The sequence below is a fragment of the Lipotes vexillifer genome, unplaced genomic scaffold (assembly GCF_000442215.2).
Source record: "Lipotes vexillifer unplaced genomic scaffold, Lipotes_vexillifer_v1.1 scaffold1103, whole genome shotgun sequence".
Lineage (NCBI taxonomy): Eukaryota > Metazoa > Chordata > Mammalia > Artiodactyla > Lipotidae > Lipotes > Lipotes vexillifer.
This window is the reverse complement of record NW_006775759.1, coordinates 738,541-760,061: the sequence shown is the minus strand read 5'-3', so window position 1 is coordinate 760,061 and position 21,521 is coordinate 738,541. Positions and strand designations below refer to the sequence as shown.

Sequence of the window (21,521 nt, the reverse complement as noted above, 5' to 3'; positions counted from 1 at the left end):
GTGAGAACACGTGAGAATATGGAAATAGTGTGTCTCTGAAGGGGGCTCCCTTTCTGGGGAATAAGCTCTGTCAGTCTTAAATTTTAGTCATATTTAAATCATGATTAACATAGGAATTCACTACTAAAGTAGTATAAGGATTCTACAAAGTAATATAATTAATATTACTTTGTATTTAGGCGTGAATTACCCTTCACTAAGTCGGCTCATCTCACCAATCCTTGGAATGAACATAAGCCAGTAAAGATCGGACGTGATGGACAGGTTTGTTGTTTTAATTGATTCTTTAAAAAACATATATTTAATCAATGCTTTTAGAGATCTTTATTGAAGGATATTTTAAAACCATTTTTGATTGAATTTGTGGGAAAGATTAAGGGAAAATATTCTTATTTGGAGTTTGTGATTACTGTGATTTTGATTGAGTAATCTGACTTCCGTTAATGTTGAAAGATAGGTAGCTTTATATGGTACTTCATTAATACAATTGAAGGAAAAGTTTTCAGAGAATTGGCATGATTTTTACATGCTTTTTCATTATGTTATTACTGTTTAACAGATTCTGAACTTTGTATAATATATTTTAGAAATGCCATTTAATGTCTTTGCTGAAGTTTTCTGAGTAGAAGGAAGCTTTATGAAAAGGAGATAAGTATGTGTAGTCAGGTTTTCAAATCTGCAAATGAAATTAAAAGTGTGCCGTGACTTAAACCCAAACCTGTGAACCTTAGGTTTTCTACATGTAATTTTGAACCAGGCTTTCGTTGCTCCTAAGTGAAAATATTGGTAATTGAAAATAAAACTTACTAGTTAATATAATGTATTTAAGTGCATTTAGCAATTTATTATTATGAAAATTGTTGACACACTAACACATGTTTTTCCTCCACTGTATTGAGATGGATGACTTTGTCCTGATACTTCTGTGTTTTGCACAAAGAAATATTCCTTTGTTGCAGAGGGTGATTGTCACAGAGTTTTTTGTGTGTAGTTAACGTTGGAGATTCTACACTTTTAATTTTTCCCCTTATATAAATACGTGAAACACTTTTAAAAGGTTTTTTAAAAACCTTTCAAGGAAATTTATCGGAATCTCATACGATCATCAGCCTTGGGAAGGAAGCCTCCAAGTCAATCTGTTTTTGTTCTTGTACATCAGGAAAATACAAGTCTATTGAAAGTTTCTCCTTTTTTTTCATCTTGTAAATTACTACTTTCCTATTCTAGGAAATTGAACTTGAATGTGGAACCCAGCTTTGTCTTCTATTTCCCCCTGATGAAAGTATTGACTTGTATCAGGTCATTCATAAAATGCGTCACAAGAGAAGAATGCATTCTCAGCCCCGGTCAAGAGGACGTCCATCCCGTCGAGAACCAGTCCGGGATGTGGGAAGGTTAGAAACGTTCTTTGGACTGATAATAGGCACATGTATCAGAATAACATGATGGAGGAATGTGATTCGTCAAAAGTTTGTCCTGCGGTAAAGAAGAAAGAGAAAATCCTCAAATCAAGCTGCATGGACTAGTTTGTGGCTTCATTGAGGATTTCACATGGTCACCTTGGTCTCAGTCATTTTTCAAGAGGAAAATGGGGATCTTTCCTTATGCCGAAAAAATTATCTGCTAAAGAGTGATAACCAGTTTAGATTAGATAATAATCTGATAATACAATGTATACCATTGAAATGAGGTAGGCCTTTGTTGCTAAGAACAGGCTAGAAAGGAGGAAGAGGAGGAAGTCTTTATTTGCAAAAATTGTTAATATTTTGTAAAAAGCCTTTTCTTTCAGGTGTGTCTCTGGATAAGCCTTATCAGATATGGGACTTTTATAAAGGATCACTAATATTTTTTCAGAAGATGACGCCTCATTTAGAGGATAAAATATTTTAAGTTATTTTGATATTCAAGAGGAGCATTATTGGGACTGTTTCAGATTTTACCATCGTGATGTGTTAACCCCATTGTCAAATATTGTCTAACTTGTACCCAGTGAATTCACACATCTTGCTGAGCTTCTGAAAACAATAGGTTCTTTCCAAAGGGGATCAAGTGGCCCTGGGAGACCCAGCAACAAACCAAAAAGAAGGGCTGTTGCTGTGTCTGTTTACAGCTTTTCCAGATGCTGGCAGTACCTGTGGACTTAAAGTGTTTTTTAGAGGATCGCCATGGTTATTGATCACTACTTATGAACTAAACAGCATTTTCCAGGAAAAGGGGGTTTAACTTGTTACAGAATTGGAGAAGTCTTTGCAAAGGACTGATATATGCCCTTCTACCCAACACCTTCCCCTGTATAGATTTGCATACAGCTAAATCTAAAATATTCTGCTAAAGACTGTTGGATGTGTGGTTGATGGGATGAAACCTTTGGTTAAGTTTCCTTTTGGTGGAAACATCCTGTGGTAGGTACAGATAATCCAACAAGAGTCCCCATTTCTTTGAGCTTAAGAAGGACACTGTCAAGTAGGTAGGAGGAAACCTGGCAGAGCCCCCTTATTTTTGGCCTAAAAGGACTGAGCACCAAGATGTCTTTTGAAGTTTTAAGCTAAGAGGTTTCCAGTGCAATACAGTACATACAAGTGAAGTTTTTACCTCAGTTTTGCAATGGACTGTAAACTATACTTACACTACACCTTCTCTCAAGCCTGCCAGGGCCTCCATATTTGTATGTGGCTTACAGCTTAAAGTCAGTAGTTGGACTACTTTATGAACTGTTACTATCATGTTTTATACCGGTCGTAAATGCACTCCCCAAACTACAAGAAAGCGGTATGTTTATTTTTTTAAACCAGCTTTTAATTTTCTTAGTCTTATTTATTGTAGATGCAACTGTTTTTATTCTGTTGGGGGGCTTGGGTTTATTGCAGCTTTGTAGTTTGAGTGAATTTGTGTTGCAAAAGTTAATGAAAACAGTTGATATGCAGAGAAATAGCTGGAAAACTAGTGATACCAGGTTATTATGGAGTTTTTTACATTAAGGGTAAAAAGGTGTATTTATTATTACCTTAAAAACTTGGATTTTTGTTTTTCTTTTGTGTAGCTCTTTATTAAATGCTAAGTAAAATGAAGTGTATTTAATGATGTATTTACATTAACCATTGAGATTTATGGAAGATAGTGAAGAGCAGCCCTCTGCAGATAGTAAAGTTGTCACCTTCTAAAGAATACACTTTGAACTCGTTTTATGAACTCTGTTAAAACTCTGCCCCGTTACGTGCCAGTTTTATTTTAAGGCATTGTCTCTGGAAAACATGCCCATCATTTCTAAATGTTATTAACTTTAGAAATTGGTTTTACAAAGTATTAAGATTTTCAAAACTTTTCTGTAAAGTCACGTTTAATTATCAAATTTTCTGTATGGTCATGTGAAAAGTGTAATTTTGTGCAAAGCAGAAGAAAAATATTTAAGAAATTCTTAATTTTCTTTAGACTTAGCCTAAAGTGACATTAATACGTTTAAATATATAGATTTTAGAGTTACTTGTTGTGTAATGATGATAGTTTTTTTTCCCCTTTCTTTTACCTGAATGGAGACTTTATTTGGGAAAGTGTTTTAATTGTTAAACTGGATATTTATATTAGTTTGAGGGCAGCTCATTTACTTTTGTTTAGATTACTAAAATGTGATTTACATATTTTGAGCAGATTACTCTTTGCAAGTGCCTCATCATAGCATGAGGATTACAGAGAATATCCCAGTGGTACATCTAAGGATTGGTATATAGTAATTACTTTGAGGAATTAGAATTTAGAAATTTTAAGATATTTGCTCACCAAAAATGAGGGTCTTATTTTAAAGGAAATAATGAGCTTTTTTGTGTGCTTATTTCTGTCAGAAACACTTGCTTTGCTGTTTGTTCTCCCAGCAGTTTTTGGTTTAATTTCTAATGTGTCTAATTTGTGTAGGCGTCGACCAGAAGATTATGATATTCATAACAGCAGAAAGAAACCAAGGATTGACTATGCCCCTGAGTTTCATCAGAGACCAGGTTAATATTTTATAATCCTGCAGATATTTGACTTGAAATTATTAAAAACAACAACAACAACACAAACTTCTATCATGACCCTATAGTTTTAAAAGTGAGAAAACTTTAGGATGCGACTACTTAAACCTTAGGAAATTATTAATCACGTAGTAATTCCTCTTCTTTGTTAAGATTGTTTATTCTAGTGTGACTCATTATCATAATCTGTAAATTACCTGAAATTACTAATTTATCATTATTGCACAAATGGAAACTGCACTTGTGCTTTTAAGATTAAATGTAGTTAGGGAAAAAGCAGTGATCTTACACTCTATTAAGCTTTTTATTCCCTTTGATACTTAGTATTTCATGTGTATACAGCTTTAAATGGAAACGGAAATTATGCTGTATTTTTCTAAATAAAAATAACTTTGACATCATTTTTTTAGAGAGGAATGGGGAATGCTTGGTTTAATCTAAAAGCAGCTTTTCAGTTAGTCTTTCCTTTACTGGAATGGAAAAAGGCAAAGTGTATTTAAGAGAAGCTATTTAAAACAGTCAGTGATACACGTATAAAAATTAGGCAGTTTGGAAGTTGGTGTTAGCATTACAGCACTGTATGTGACAAGTGGCTTGATAAGCCTCATTCTTCTCCAAAATGGGATGTTCCAGAGAGTAAAATTAAATTTTTCCCCAGTAACTTGGACACTCAGATTTTTTTACATTTTTAATTTACTGAGTACTTACGAAAAGAAGGAGGGAGAATATTTCTCTTATTACCATGGTTCTTTCACTTATTGATAAAATGTATATATCTTCATTTTTGCAACTTTTGTTAATTTTGCTTTTCTCCCTGTACGTTTGCATTTTTTAAAACTGTGGTTGACTTAGCAAGACTTGTGTATACTCAAGGTAGAGGTAAACATTTGTTTTAAGGAAGACCTATTACGGTGTCCTCAAGATAATTCCTCTGCCCTTACCTTCCTTATGGTGCAGCATGAAGAAATTTCTGTCTAGCAAGAAGTGGGGTGTGAATTTAGAAGATCCATATGAAAATCTCTCTAGCAGTATATAATTCTGTGATATCAGTAAGTTATTTAGTTACTTTTATCATGTAATCTGAGAAGAAAATCTGAAAGTGGAATAATACAATAATAGCATCACTATTATTTCATGGGAAGAATTGAATTGAGTGGTAAGGAAGCTTTAATTATAATGCCATAATAAAAAACATATATTTGATATACTAAAATGCTTGATGTTTAAACAGGGTATTTAAAGGATCCACGATACCAGGAAGTAGATAGGTAAGTTGGGTTCACTCTTGCTTAGTTTTGAATTACATTCTTGGAACTGGTTTATGAATTACCTGAATTTAGTTTCACAAATCTTATTCCCAACAGACGGTTTTCAGGAGTTCGCCGAGATGTGTTTTTAAATGGGGTAAGCATCTCACTTTTTAAATTTAATGTACATAAAATCTGTATATGATTTATTTTGTAACTTCTGGGCTTTTTATTTATTTATTAACATTATCATCTTTCATTTTAGTCCTACAATGATTATGTGAGGGAATTTCATAACATGGGACCACCACCACCTTGGCAAGGAATGGTTTGTATTATTCTGTTTTTGCAAGTTATTTAACTTCATTTGCAGTTCCATACATTTTGAGTGCTTACTTGGAATATGGTTGTTACAGTTACCCATTAGGAGACTTAAAATATGTATCTTTGGTGATACATACTTGCATGCTGTTTTTAAAACTAAAGGCTAATGAATGATTTGATTTATATTAATAGTACTGGCTTAATTGATGAGTATTATGATTTATTATTGTAGTGGCTAGTAGTGCAAACTCTTCGAGGTTCAAATACCTTCCCTTCTCAACTCTGACCTTGGACAAGTTTCATAATATATTTTTTTCTTATAGCTTTCCTTATCTGTAAAACTCGATAAGCATCCATTCATTCTTTGGCTCATCAAACTAATATTTAGAACCTGCTCTTTGCAGGCACTGTGCTTGCTCTGGGTATATGTTGGTGAATAAATTGGACATTATGTCTATCCTTTTATGGCTTAAAATTTAATGGAATAGTCATTAATATCATTTAATGTCAACCTTAGGATTGTCAAGAAGCTATATATACAAAACACAAGTTAAGTTTAGCATAGTGCCTGACTCTAATATTCAGTAAATTCTCTATATTAAATAAGGTTTCCTTATTTCCCAATTCCTAAACTTTAATTTTTTTTCCTTTCTTTAAGAAAACTGGATATTCTTCTTAGAATATATCTTAAGGTATTGAGGATAGCTGAAGCATTAATCCCTAAAAAATAAAAAACTTGGAAGTTTAAGTAGTTCTGATTGTTTCTTACCTTTTTTTATCTTAAATGCTCCTGTAATGTGGCATTTCCATCTGACTTTTGTTTCACTTAGTTACTCTGTACAGATAGATGAATTATGAGGTTTCCTTCCTTTAGATTCTGTGAAATTAAAGAAAATACTTAATAATATTATCTTGGCACTAATTAGGGGGAGAAGTACCTTTGATTTTCCATTATTTTATAATGGCATTTAAAAGTTCATTAGCCCCTGAGTTTTTTTTTTTTTTTTAAGAATACATTTGTGCATAGTGGTTAAGATGACTAATTCTAGAGCCAGAATGCCTGATGTTGTGTCTAACTTCCACCCCTTTACTAGCAGTGTGATCTTAAGCAGGTTACTTAACCATTTGGTGCCTCAGTTTTCCTTTTGTAAACTAGGATTATGTAATAGTACCTATCTGTAGAGTTGCTGTGAGAATTAAATGAGCCATGTAAAGTGCTTAGGACAGTGCCTGATCCATAGTAATCACTGTGTAGTGAGGGCTCACTGTTTTTATTAGTATGTAAATGGTACGTATAAAAGTACAAATGTTAAATTTTGGAAGATATGTAATTAGAGCGTTTATTACACACATTTTCAACAAGCAAATAAAGAGGGTATTTTGAAGAATCCTAATGCCATCAAAGTAAATGGCTTGTACAGAGTAAATTATTTGTTTGGGATGGGTGGTTTGGATAGTGGAATTCTAAGAATGGTTTGTTTACAAGGATGTTTGGTAGATGCTTATGGAAGTGGTTTTCTTTTTTAGACTCCTTATCCTGGAATGGAACAACCTCCACACCATCCTTACTATCAGCACCATGCTCCACCTCCTCAAGCTCATCCCCCCTACTCAGGACATCACCCAGTACCACATGAAGCAAGATACAGAGATAAACGAGTAGTAAGTGAATGAGAAGGCAGAAGTATGAGGGAACTACTTAGAATTCTGTAGATAATTTGAATGTGAGGGATACCATATTATATTGAGTGGTAGACGGTTTCATATTCTTACTGAAGGCTGTTTTTGAAGTAATTCACAACTTGTTTTTAGTAAAAATGGCTAGTCCCTTTGATTATTTAAGCAGACTATATTTGAGTTTGAGATTTCTGGGTCTTCAGTATAGTAGTTGGGCTGAGTTTATTAAATGTCTCTCACACACGCGCGCGCGCGTGTGCGCACGTGCACGCGTGCGATGGCTGTGTGCTGGGCCACATAAACATCCTTTTATCTTCCCACATGATGACGAGCATGCATATCTGAGAGGACCAGTCAGAGCAGTAGTTTCCTAGCCTATCTTTGAGATACTTCATCTGTCATTTATTTCCTTATCCTCATAAAGATACTGATCCTTCAAAATAAAGTCATACTAGGATCTTTAATGTTCGGTTAAACAATTTGAGAATACTAATTGACTAATAGACTTTAATTTAGTAGTGGTTTTTTTTTGTTTGTTTTTTCAGTCACAGAAGAAGAAATATACAGCCTATATGTATGATGAAATCTTAGTTGACTAGCTGGGTTGTGTTTTTAAAAATGCCTTTTGTAAATGATATTTTCAAAAGAAGTTTTTCTGAGATTGTTTTATCAAAATGTACTTTTAAACAAGTTCTATTTCTGTTGTAGCTTTTTTGTTAGTATAATATATATTTCATACTTAGGTAATATTCACATTTATTATATGTGAAAGGTAGTGTGAAATTGTTTTTGAACCTTATATTCTATATATTTAAGCTGACTTTTGAAGAGACCGATTTCAGTAAGTAAAGAATTGAGAACTAAGAGTAGAAATCTAGAGCAGGGGTCAAGTTTAGAAATATCCACGGTAACAACCTTGCACCTCAGTTGCTCATCTTACCCTTCGTTGTCCTCCTCAACCTTTTGTGTATTATTAGCTCTGTGTGGAATAGACTACAGTCTTACTGCAGTACATATTTTCTTAAAATTCTGTCAAATTCCACAAATTGTCATTAACAATGATTCAGTTTGAAAAAAATCAGGAATGGAAGAATTCTTAATTTCACCTTTAGAGGGCAGAGTTGGTTTGGTTTAGTTTGTAGACTCAAAGGAGGAAAAATAAGTAGAGCTCACCTGTTGCAGAAAAACATTGATGACATTTAGCGTAGTTGACAGCATGTATTGATGTATTTATTGATCATGTGGTTGATGGTCATCAGGTGATTATTTTGGCCTAAATCTTACTAAAGGGATTGGATGGAGAAATCATCAAAGTTAAAGTTAAATAGAAAACTGCATGAAGTGATTTTTTAATGAGATTTGAATAATCCTCTGTTGTAGGTGTCTAATTAGTAAGACATCAAAATCCTTTTTCTAAACAATGTCAGAATTACATTCTGTGAATTAATAGGGCATTTCTTTAGATTCTTTCTCTACAATGAAGGGACACATAAATTCCGTTTGATTTTTGACATACCTTACCCATTTCTTACCTTTTCTAGCATGATTATGATATGAGGGTGGATGATTTCCTTCGTCGAACACAAGCTGTTGTCAGTGGTCGGAGAAGTAGACCTCGTGAAAGAGATCGGGAGCGAGAGCGAGACCGCCCTAGAGATAACAGAAGAGACAGAGAACGAGATAGAGGACGTGATAGAGAAAGAGAAAGAGAGCGATTATGTGATCGGGACAGAGACCGAGGGGAGAGAGGTCGATATAGAAGATAATGTGCTTTTGGAAGCACTGATTGTTTAAAGATAAAAAGAATCTTGTATTTTTCTTTTTGTGTGTGTTTACAAGTAGTAAATTTATTTTCAACTGTCTACTTAAAGTTCATTGTGTAGAAGGATTTATTATGACCCTCTTTGTTCCAAGCATGCAGTATAATAAGAACTGGAAAAACTCAAATCCTCCAAAAAATGCACAGTTGACAATTGAGTTGAGTCTTTTATTGGGGCAGAATGGAACAGTCCAAGAATGTAGATATTGATTCAGTCTCCATAAATGTTCACCTACATATAGTATGTTCATCCTAGAGTTATTTTTTGTTTTCTTTCTTTTGGATCTTGATGGATGACTGCCACAATATTTTGCTTTGATGTATTTCTAAATGTAGGTGCACACGGTTCAGTAAAAATAATGCTGCTATCAAGTATGCAAATATTGAAATATGATGGTTTGACTGTATGGCAGTGTTGTAGCAGCCTCTTGGTTTTTCCTTTTTTTAAATCTTAAAAAAAGTCACTTTTTATGTTTCTTCCGTCTTCAATGATGACAGCAATATTAAGAAGACATTGCTATCTAATTTTTAGTCTTTTTAGATAAAAAATTCCTATGTTCAGTAGCATGGTTGATGCTATTGTTTAGCCTTCCCCTCCAAACTGTATACATTGGCTTGGAATGTTCACAACTTGCGTGTGTGGCAGCAGAAGATAATTCCCATATTCTACATTGCTACTGTTTTGTATAAAATAAATTGGTAAAGATTGACACTTATGTCTTGTATTTCTTTCTTTTCTGGATGCAAGTTTGTTTCCTTATATGTTAGTGGACATAAAAGAATGCTTTGTGTTCAGGAATTGTGGGAACCCCATTTGTCTCTTTTTGCATATTTTACGAGAAATGATTAACTTACGTCAATTATATTAAAAGCTTACTTTTATTTCTAATATAAGAACTAATGGTACACAGTGGAGTTTCGTTAGTATTTTGGTTAAGTATTCATCTGATAACATTTTTGGATCTACTCTGGTTATAGGATTGTTTTCTTTTTTCAGGTTTTGTTTTGGTTTGTGTGTAACTTTGGTAAGTTAGCTACTTTAGGTATTTTCTATTTTACTTTTAGAATACACTTTTAAAATTTAACCCTCTTATTTTTATTTTAAGTTAATCAAGTTAATCATCAGTCCCTCTCAGTAGTAACAAGCTGTATAAAATACAGTTTATGAGAGATTTTTTTGGTACTTTATTTTGAGTTATACCTATGGTTTTGGCCTTTGTTATGTTGAATATTTGGGATATTTGACCACATTTTTTTGTTTTCATACATTGTCATAATTGTGTTCTGTACCAGATCATGATAACAGTTTTATATTTACTCTATATTAGTCTCAAGGACACAGGAACTTCACTGTTGAAGGATATTTAAAACTATCAGTTTACTGCTTTCATATGCTCACTGATATTTAGAATATTTTTCCATTCACTTACAATTAGTAGGTATATTTATATCTATTTCAAAAATAAAGCATAAGGATTTATTTTAAATCTGCAGTGTGGTAGAGAAGAAAGGACATTTAACTGTATTAGGAAACCTGGGTTCTAGTTTCAGCATTGCCTTTGATTAAACCAGTTGGTAATATATGGTAAGTCATTCACTGACATTTTGATTGTATTCATCAGTATGTTTTACAAGTTGATATCTAAGGTTTTCTTTTCAAGTTCTTAAACTCTGAAGAATTTCTAAAATGTAGAGGAATCACCAAAAATGTTACTTTATAAGTAGGTAATATTAAAGTCATCTTTCTGAAATAATCATAGTAATAATAAAATATACGTCATGTTGAGCACTTTGTATTTAAAGTCACTTTGTGCTTTCACGTACTGACTTCATCTTCATATAGCATCTCACTCTGTATTTTTATACATGGAGAGACAGGCCCAAAGAGGTTAATAATTTGCTCAAGATTATAAAGGTGGTAATTGATGGAGCCAAGATTCCACCCATATATTTCATCCAGTTTGGTGTTTTTGAAGAAGCCATCTCATCATTTGGAAAAAGTAGAAAAATAATAAATATTTTAAATGATGGTGCTGGGTTCTACTAAGGATATGAAACATTTCAAGCTACCTTATTAAAAGAAGTGTCCACATGTTAACGTGTGCTTTGTATTTTAGGTGTTAAAATGCTTAGTATCCAGTTAATCTATTCTAAAAAGCTAACATTTATTGATTTCTTACTATGTTATCACGTATTATTCTGTATACTTAATGTTAGCTGATTTACTCCTCACAATAACTGGTTTTTCTCCTCCTGATTTTTTTGAATGAAAAAACTGACAGAGGAACATGGTGTGAAAGATTGAATGATAATTTGTTTTCCTATGCAAAGAAATCAAAATAATAGAAGTGTAAAATGGAAATTTTGATTAGCTATTTGAAGACATTTATGACAGCCTTCCTTATTGTGAGAAGCATAGTTTCTTCCATGTATTCTACAATATTGACTGTAAAAATCTATACATCAGCCGCATGTTCAAGTCAAACAAAATTGTTATTCAGAGTGGTTTTCTTTTTGTTTTCTTGTTTGTTTGTTTCTTTTGGCAGCATGGGATCTTAGTTCCCTGACCAGGGATTGAACCCAGCCACCGCAGTGAAAGCACCAAAATCTTAACCACTGGACACCAGGGAATTCTCTATTCAGAGTTTAGAAATTCAGGGTTTTTATTAGGTGGAGAAAAATTCAAGGGAGGGAAATGTAATTCAGGTATGTCACTTCTCTTTTGGCTTTGCTTTCCTCTATAATGACTTTATTCTCAGGGCATAGTCTTAAGTATTCCAAAAATGGCCATTACCATCTCCATGCTTCTATTATCCATATAGTTCTCTGTGTCAGAAGGAGAGAGACCATTTTTCCAACAAGTTTCCATATCAATTCCACAAAAGAACTCTGAATAGCCATGCTGGTTTCATGGAGCCAGCTCTGATCCAATGTGTGTGTCCAGGGAAATGGTGTTCTTTGACTAGCCAGCACTGGAGGCAAGAGAAGCTGGGGCTATTATGTCAGTGCCACTGGAATTACATCAGGAGCAGCAGTTCCCAAATGACATGGACAAGTAGATAGCTGTTAAATGCATTTTCTCTCATAGAACTATTATCTCTATGTCTGAGTTTTCACTCAGAATATTTTGTCGTCATAGGCATAGCTTCCTTCTGTTCCTGGATGTCTCTTTTCACCCTGCTGTAGAATGCCTTGGTCACTCACCTGAAAGACATAGATCCTGCTTTGTCATATCACTAAAATTACGATCTTAAGGCATCGATGTATGTAATAATAAGGAAATATGAGTTGTTGCAGCATTTCACTGACTATGCTAGAGTTCCCTGGCTGCAAGGTAAGGGTGACTGTTCACACATGGGTCATTTTATCTCAACTTTTAAAATTTTGTTTGATTTGGATAGAAAACATTCCAAATGTAATTTGATGTACATATTAAAAATTGAGGCACATGTGACACTATTCATCCAAACCTTTAGACTTCAAGTTCCTTGTAGTAGGAATAGGTATCTTAGAACTTAAACAATTCATAGTATTCTACCCTCTGTATTATGGGTCATCTAAGTTTTTTCTCCTTTTCATGCTCTTAAGTCTTTATGTCTCCCTTTCAGTTTCTTCTCTATGTCCTAAACTTGTCTGTAACACCTGAAAGACTATTCAATCCTACAAATGATACTCAGGGTATAACAGGTCAGAAAACTGTTCTAGATCTTGGCGTCCACTGAACTCATGCAAAAGAACTTTGTTTTTAAATTATGTGGCAAAAGACAGGAGGCTGCAGTTAGCCTCAAATATTTTTCAAAGGACTCAATGATTTTGGAATGTGAGCTCAGTACTTTTGGTTGGAAATATTCAATCAATGGGCAAACAACTGGCTTATGAGAATGCAAAAATTCCTACTACCCACTTCATCTGTAGTGGTTTTCAGAAGTGGATGAGAATTTTGATACAAAATTAGGAAATGTAAGTGTTTTTTATGGGAACATACTATTTAGATTAAAGGTATTTCTTTTACTATGGGGGTAATCGTATTTTTCCTCTAACTCCTGAGAGGGATTTTTTTTGTTTTTTTGCGGTACACGGGCCTCTCACTGTTGTGGCCTCTCCCGTTGTGGAGCACAGGCTCTGGACGCGCAGGCTCAGCGGCCATGGCTCACGGGCCCAGCCGCTCCGTGGCATGTAGGATCTTCCCAGACCGGGGCACGAACCCGCGTCCACTGCATCGGCAGGCGGACTCTCAACCACTGCGCTACCAGGGAAGCCCTTTCTGAGAGTTTTTAACTGAAGTCTATGGAGATAGAATATTATTGGGATTAATTTTAAGCTCAAAATACTCAATTTTTAAATTTTTGTTTTCAAAACTGCACATAAAACATTTACTATATATAAACTTCCTTTTGGGATTTTGGATAAGAAATCTCCATTTGTGTCATTTCTTGTTTCAAAGTCATTCTGTTGTAGAAAAACTTGTACAAGAACTGCTTACTTTGTAAGCAGACCTCTTTAGAAACATACATTATCTGTACTATAGCAGCTGTTTTTCATCACTGCAGTGAAGTCATATAGCTTGAGAGAAAATTTGAGAACAGATCCATTGACTCTAATAAATTCTAAATAATAGTTACAGTGAATGTTACTGATTTCTTTTATAGCCTCCATTCATTGTTTTATCCATCCTAACAGTTCCTCAATTATCACTAAAATATCCCACCCTGCTAGAACCCATGTGATTCAGGATTAGTTGGTCCCATCCTCAGAGAGTGGACTTGATTGGCCAGGGTTATCCCATTCCTTTAGGAACTCATGAATCAGGGCATGGCATTCCTTTTGCCCGGACTTGGCTTAAAATTAGGCAGTTTACCGTACTTAGGCCAATGAAATGCCATGGGAGTTTTTCTGAGAATTTCTGGGAAAGGTTTGCCTGCTCTTTGGAGAGAGTCACTGAAATACTTTTTCATCTCATGGGACTAAATTATGTGAATGTGAAGTGTGGAAATGTTTTAACTATTTTGCCTGCCTCAGGGAACTGGTTTAAGGATAAATCCAACAAACAATAGGACAACCCATTCTGTCTTGCATCATAGAATAGGGTAGAAATTTCTGTAATCTTTGAGGAACTTTTCTACTTCACTGGGCCTTGAACCAAAGATGCTGTAAGTACAGTCAAGGATTTACAGAAATAAAGAAAAATCATTGGGAAGAGGTCATACATAGATCTGAGTAAAGCAGAGGGTGAGTGAGGGTGCAGGATCAATATAGACAAACATCTTGATACAACAAAGTACATTTCAGCTCAAGAAAAAGTGACACAGGGTTATGCTTTGCACTTGAACTCATCCGACCCAAGTGCTGATGTGGGGAAAAGGTGCTCAGAGCACATTGGAGTTTATACTAAAAATCTGGTAAAGGGAGAAAAGGGAAGGGAGAAATTTAATGATGTTACATTTAATCTTTACATCATCTCTCTCCTGTAGGCGCTTCAGACTTTATTGCTAGTATGCAATAAAGTCAGGCTTTGAGCCACATTGTTTTAACTCAGTAGCCCACAGTCTTCTGAGAGGAGGAAGGAAGAGCTTATTTCTCCTCTGTGTTTCCTGGTGCAGTCTGGCGAAAGAGTCGAGATATGATGTTGATTAGGAATGAAGGAAAAAAAAATTTTTTTAAAAACATTTAAAAATTTAAAATTCATTTTAATTCTTTAATTGAAGCATAATTGAAATGTAACATTATATTAGTTTGAGGTGTACAACATGATTTGGTATTTATGTATTGTGAAATTATCACCACCGTAAATTTAGTTAACATCCATCACCACGTGTAATTTTTTTTCTTGTGATGAGGACTTTTAATATTTACTCTCAACAGTTTTTGCATATGCAATATGATGTTAGCTATAGTCACCATGCTGTTAAAATTACATCTCCATGACTTGCTTATTTTGTAACGGGATGTTTGTACCTTTTTACCCCTTTCAGCCATTTTGCCCACCTCCACCACCTGCCACCTTTGGTAACCACCAACCTATTTTCTGTATAAAATTTTACTCTAAAGATTTTTCTTTTAGATTCCATCCACATTTAAGTGAGATTGTACAGTATTTGTCTTTGACTTGTTTCACTTGGCATAATGCCCTCAAGGTCCATCTGTGTTGTCAGAAATAGCAAGATTTCATTCTTTTTTATGGCTGAGTAATATTCCATAGTGCTTATGCCACACTTTCTTTATTCAGACATCAAGGGACACTCAGGTTATTTCTGCATCTTGGCTATTGTAAATTTGCAATGAACATGGACGTGCATATATCTTCTTGAATTAGTGCTTTCGTTTTCTTTGGGTAAGTACCGAGAAGTGAAACTGCTGGATTGTATGGTAGTTCTATTTTTTAGTTTTTTGAGGAACCTACATACTGTTCTGCATAGTGGTTGCACCAGTTTGCAATCTCAGCAACAGTACAGGAGGGTTCCCTTTTCTTCATATCCTCACCGACACTTGTTATTTCTTGTCTTTTTGATAATAGCCAATCTAATAGGTGTGAGGTGATATTTTGATTTGCATTTTCCTGATGATTAGTGATCATGAGCACTTTTTCATGAACCTGTTGGCCATCTGTTTCTCTTCTTTGGAAAATAGCTATTCAGATCTTCTACCATTTTTTAATTGGATTTTTTTTGGGTTTTGTTTTTTTGCTATTGAGTTGTATGAGTTTTTTAATATATTTTGGATATTAACACCTTATCATATATATGATTTGCAAATATTTTCTCCCATTCTGTAGGCTGCCTTTTCATTTTGTTGATGATTTCCTTTGCTGTGCAGAGGCTTTTTAGTTTGATATGTAGGCATACTATGGAGATAATTGCAGGTTCAATTCCAGACCACTGTAATAAAGCAAATATCTCAGTAAAACTAGTCACATGAAATTTTTGGTTTCCTGGTGCATTTAAGTTATGTTTACACTATATTATAGTCTATTAGGTGTGCAATAGCAATACGTCTAAAAAAACAATGTATGTACCTTTGTTAAAAAACACTTTATTGCTAAAAAATGGTAACCATCATCTGGCAAAAAAATGGTAACCATCATCTAGCAATGCAAGGTTGCCACAAACCTTCAATTTGTAAAAATAAAAAAATGCAGTATCAGTAAAGCACATTAAAGGGTAGTACAATAAAACAAGGTTGCTTGTAGTCTCACTGTTTGTTTTTTGTTTGTTTGTTTTTTTGCTATACGCGGGCCTTTCACTGTTGCGGCCTCTCCCGTTGGGAAGCACAGGCTCCAGACGCGCAGGTTCAGCGGCCATGGCTCACGGGCCCAGCCACTCCGCGGCATGTGGGATCCTCCCGGACCAGGGCACAAACCCGTGTCCCCTGCATCAGCAGGCGGACTCTCAACCACTGCGCCACCAGGGAAGCCTGTTCTTATTTTTTTCAGGTATATACCCAGGAGAGGAATTGCTGGATCATATTTTTATTTTTTTGAGGAACCTCCATACTGTTTTCCATAGTGGCTGCACCAATTTATACTCCCACCAACAATGTACAAGTGTTCCCTTTTCTCCACATCCTCTCCAACATTTGTTATTCGTAGACTTTTTGATGCTAGCCATTCTGGCAGGTGTGAGGTGATACCTCACTGTAGTTTTGATTTGCATTTCTCTAATAGTTAGCAATGTTGAGTATATTTTTGAATGCGTGTTAGCCATCTGTACATCTTCTTTGGAAAAAATGTCTATTTGAGACTTGTGCCCATTCTTTGATTGTGTTATTTGTTTGCTTTGATAATGAATTGTATGAGCTGTTTGTGTATTTTGGATATTAACTGCTTGTTAGTCAGATAATTTACAAATATTTTCTCCCATTCTGTAGATTGTATTTTTGTTCTGCCGATGGTTTCCTTTCCTGTGCAAAAGGTTTTACATTAATTAGGTCTCATTTGTTTATTGCTGCTTTTATTTCTTTTGCCTTAGGAGACTGATCTAAGAAAATATTGCTGTGATTTATGTCAAAGAGTGTTCTGCCTATGTTCCCTTCTAGGAGTTTTATAGTTTCAGGTCTTATATTTAAAATCTTTAAACCATTTTGAGTTAATTTTTGTATAATGTTGTATAGGAATGGTCTAATCTCATTGTTTTTAATGTGGCTGTCTAGTTTTCCCAGCACCACCTGTTGAAGAGACTCTTTTCTCTGTTATATATTCTTGCTGACTTTCTCAGAGATTGACCATAGGTGTGTGGGATTATTTCCAGGCTCAGTATTCTGTTCCAGTGATCTATGTGTCTGTTTTTGTGCCAATACCACAGTTTTCATTACTGTAGCTTTGTCGTATATGTAGTCTGAAGTCTGGAAGAATTATACCTCCAGCTTTGTTCTTTATCCTCAGGACTGCTATGGCAATTCGGGGTCTTTTGGGGTTCCATATAAATTTTAGTATTATTTGTTCTAGTTCTGTGAAAAATGTCCTGGGTATTTTGATCAGGACTGCACTAAATCTGTAGATAGCTTTGGGTACTAAAGCAGTTTTAATAATACTAATTCTTCCAACCCAAGAGCACAGGATATCATTCCATTTCTTTGGATTATCTTCAATTTCTTTCATCAATGTTTTATAGTTTTCAGCCTGTAGGTCTTTCACCTCCTTGATTAAGTCTATTCCTAGGTATTTTATTATTTTTATGTGATTTTAAACAGGATTTTTATCTTACTTGCTTGTTCTGACATTTCATTATTAGTTTATAGAAATGCAACAGATTTCTTTGTATTGATCTTGTATCCTGCATCCTTGCTGAAATTATTTATTAGTTCTAATAGTTTTTGTGTGGAGACTTTAGTGTTCTCTATATAGGCTATCATGTCATCTGCAAATAGTGACAGTTTTACCTCTTCCCTTCCAATTTGGATACTTTTTATTTACTTTTTGTATCTGATTGCTGTGGTTAGGACTTCAAATACTGTGTTAAATAGAGGCAGTGAGAGTGACATCCTTGTCTTTTTCCTGAATTTAGAGATAAGGTTTTCAGCTTATCACTGTTGAGTAATATGTTTGTTGTGAGTTTGTCATAAATGGCCTTTATTATGTTGAAATATGTTCCCTCTATACCCACTTTGATGAAAGTTTTTATCATGAATGGATGATGAATTTTATCAGTTGCTTTTTGTGCATCTATTGAGATATTCATGTGATTTTTATCTTTCCTTTTGTTAATGTGGTATATCACATTGATTGATTTACATATGTTGAATCATCCTTGTGACCCTGGAATGAATCCAACTTGATCATGGTGTGTGATTCTTTTCATGTATTGTTGGATTCAGTTTGCTAATAGTTTTCGTTAGCTAATTTTTTTAAAGGATTTTTGCATCTATATTCATTAATGATATCCACCTATAATTTTCTTTTTTTTTGTCTTTGACTGGTTTTGGTATCAGGGTAATTGTGGTCTTGTAGAATGAATTTGGGAGTGTTCCCTTCTCTTCACTTTTTTGAAATAGTTTGAGAAGGATAGGTATAAATTCTTTTTTATATGTTTGGTAGAATTCCCCAGTGAAGCCATCTGGTCTTGGACTTTTGCTTCCTGGGAGTCTTTTTAAATTTCAAATTCAATTTCACTTCTAGTGATCAGTCTGTTCAAATTGTCTGTTTCTTTTTGACTCAGTCTTGGCAGGCTGTATGCTCCTAGAAACTTGTCCATTTCTTCTAGGTTGTCCAATTTGTTGGCATATAATTGTTCATAGTATTCTCATGATTTTTTGAATTTCTGTGGAATTGGTTGTTATTTCTCCTCTTTTATTTCTTCTTTTGTTTTTCGGGTCCTCTCTTTCTTCTTGGTGGGCTTGGCTAAAGATTAATCAATTTTGTTTATCTTTTCAAAAAACCAGGTCTTGGTTTGATTTTTCTGTTGTTTTTTGATGTCTATTTCATTTGTTTCCTCTCTGATCATTATTACTTCCTTCCTTCTGCCACCTTTCAGCTTTCTTTGTTCTTCTTCTAATTCCTTTAGTTGATAGATTAGGTTGTTTTGAGATTTTTCTTATTTCTTGAGGAAGGCCTGCATCACTGTGAACTTCCCTCTTAGAACTGCTTTTTGTTGCAATCCTTAGATTTTGGAAAGCTGTGTTTCCATTTGTATTTGTCTTGAGGTGTTTCCCTTTTTCCTCTTTGATTTCATTGTTGACCCACATTTTTGGTAGTAACATGTGGTTTAGTCTCCATATGTTTGTTCTTTTCCCAATTTTCTTTCTTTAGCTGATTTCTAGTTTCATGCTACTGTGGTCAGAAAAATGCTTGGTATAGTTTCTATCCTCATAAGTTTGTTGATGCTTGTTTTGTGACCTAGTATGTGATCTATATTGGAGAGCATTCCATGTGCACTGGAAAAGAATGTGTGTTTCTTATTTTTTTTGGAAGTAATGTCCTATAGATACCAAGTAAATTCGACTGGTCTATTGTGCCATTTAAGACCACTGTTGCTTTATTCATATTTGTCTGGATGATTGGCCCATTGATGTTAGAGGGGTTTTAAAGTCTCCTGCTATTATAGTACTATTGTCAAGTCCTCCCTTTGTGTCTGTTAGTATTTGCTATATATATTTAGGTGCTCCTGTATTGGGTGTATATATGTTAACAAGTGTAATATCCTCTTTTTGTTTTCCCTTTATTATTCTATAATGCCCTTCTTTGTCTTTCATTATGGCCTTTCAAAGTTTATTTTGTCTGATATGAGTATTGCTACCTCTGCTTTCTTGTTGTTTTCATTTACATGAAATATCTTTTCCTACCTTCTCACTTTCAGTCTGTATGTCTTTTGCCCTGAAGTGAGTGTCTTGTAAGGCACCATACTGAAGGCTCTTGTTCTTTTTTTTTTTTTTGGCAGTACACGGGCCTCTCACTGTTGTGGCCTCTTCTGTTGCAGAGCACAGGCTCCAGACGCACAGGCTCAGCGGCCATGGCTCATGGGCCCAGCCACTCTGCGGCATGTGGGATCTTCCCGGACCGGGGCATGAACCCATGTCCCCTGCATCAGCAGGCGGACTCTCAACCACTGCGCCACCAGGGAAGCCCTCTTGTTCTTTTTTATCCAGTCAGCTGCCCTATGTTTTTTGGTTGGAGCATTTAGTCCATTAACATGTAAAGGAATTTTTGATAGTTATTAATGACTTATTGCCATTCTAAAACTGTTTTCCAGTTGTTTTTGTAGTTTTTTTCTGTTCATTTCTTTTTGTTTTTCTGTTGTGGTTTGATGATTTTATTTCATAGTATGCTTGGGATCCATCTTTTTGATTTTTGTGTATCTGTTGTACATTTTTGATTTGTGGTTATTGAGGGGTTCATATATGTTAACCCATAATTATATCTACTTTCTTTAAACTAATAGTCATTTAAGTTTAAACACATTCTAAGAGATATTAATTTTTTATTCCTCTCCCTCATATTTTGTGTTTTTGATATTATATTTTACATCTTCATGCTTATCCCTTTACTGTTTATGGTAGTTATAGTTGCTTTTGCAATATTTTTTTTGTCTTTTAATCTATGTACTGGCTTATTTAAGTGCTCTTCAGGGAAAAAAGTGATCTTCAATCCTTACTTTATATTTGCTGTTTCTACTGTGATTATCCCTTTCCTATAGATTCTTACTTCTTTTTCATTTAGAGAAGACCCATCAACATTTCTTTTTGGGTAGGTTTATTATTGCCAAATTTTTTTGGTTATTGCTTGTCTGAAAAGTTCTTTATCTCTCCTATTTTAAATGACAGTCTTGCTGGGTAGAGTATCCTAGGTTGCAAATTTTTCCCTTTCAGGAATTTGAATAGATCATGCTGCCCCACTTCTGGCCTGAAAGTTTCTGCAGAGAAATCAGATAATAGCCTTATAGTGATCCTTTTGTATATGACTCTTTGTCTTTCTCTTGCTGCCTTTAGAATTCTCTCTTTATTTTTAACTCATGTCATTAATTATGATATGTCTTATTCTGGGTCTGTCTGAGTTCATGTTGTTTCAGATCCTCTGTGTTTACTATACCTGGATGTCTGTTTCCTTCTTTAGATTTGGGAATTTTTCAGCCATAATTTCTTCAAATACATCTCGATAACTTTTCTCTCTCTTTCATCTTCTGGAACCCCTAAAATGCAAATGTTGGCATGTTTTATGTTATCCCAAAGATCTCATATGTTACTTTATTTTTATTTATTTGTCTTTTGTTCTGACTGGGTGATTTTCATTCTATTTTCTAGATTACTTATGCATTCTTCTGTGTCATTTAGTATTCTATTCATTGCTTCTAGAGTGCTTTTTATCTCAGATATTGAATTATCTATTTTCGTTTGTGTCTTCTTTATATTTTCTAGTTCCCTGTTAAAATGATCTGTGCTTAGATGAATTCTCTTTCCTAATTCAGTTAGCATTTTTATTATCAACAGTTTGAATTCATTGTCTGGTAGACTGATTATCTC

General features: G+C 34.5%; 1 protein-coding gene across 1 annotated transcript in view; it reads left to right on the top strand.

Annotated features, from left to right (window-relative positions):
• YTHDC1 (YTH N6-methyladenosine RNA binding protein C1) overlaps positions 1 to 9,784 on the top strand; it is a 34,113-nt gene extending 24,329 nt beyond the window's left edge. The window contains 8 exon segments of the mRNA XM_007450176.1: positions 180 to 264; positions 1,228 to 1,394; positions 3,907 to 3,989; positions 5,239 to 5,275; positions 5,372 to 5,411; positions 5,520 to 5,582; positions 7,106 to 7,240; positions 8,797 to 9,784. Coding sequence (XP_007450238.1) covers positions 180 to 264; positions 1,228 to 1,394; positions 3,907 to 3,989; positions 5,239 to 5,275; positions 5,372 to 5,411; positions 5,520 to 5,582; positions 7,106 to 7,240; positions 8,797 to 9,021 — 835 coding nt within the window. The 3' untranslated portion in view covers positions 9,022 to 9,784.
• Positions 9,785 to 21,521: the final 11,737 nt, after the last annotated feature.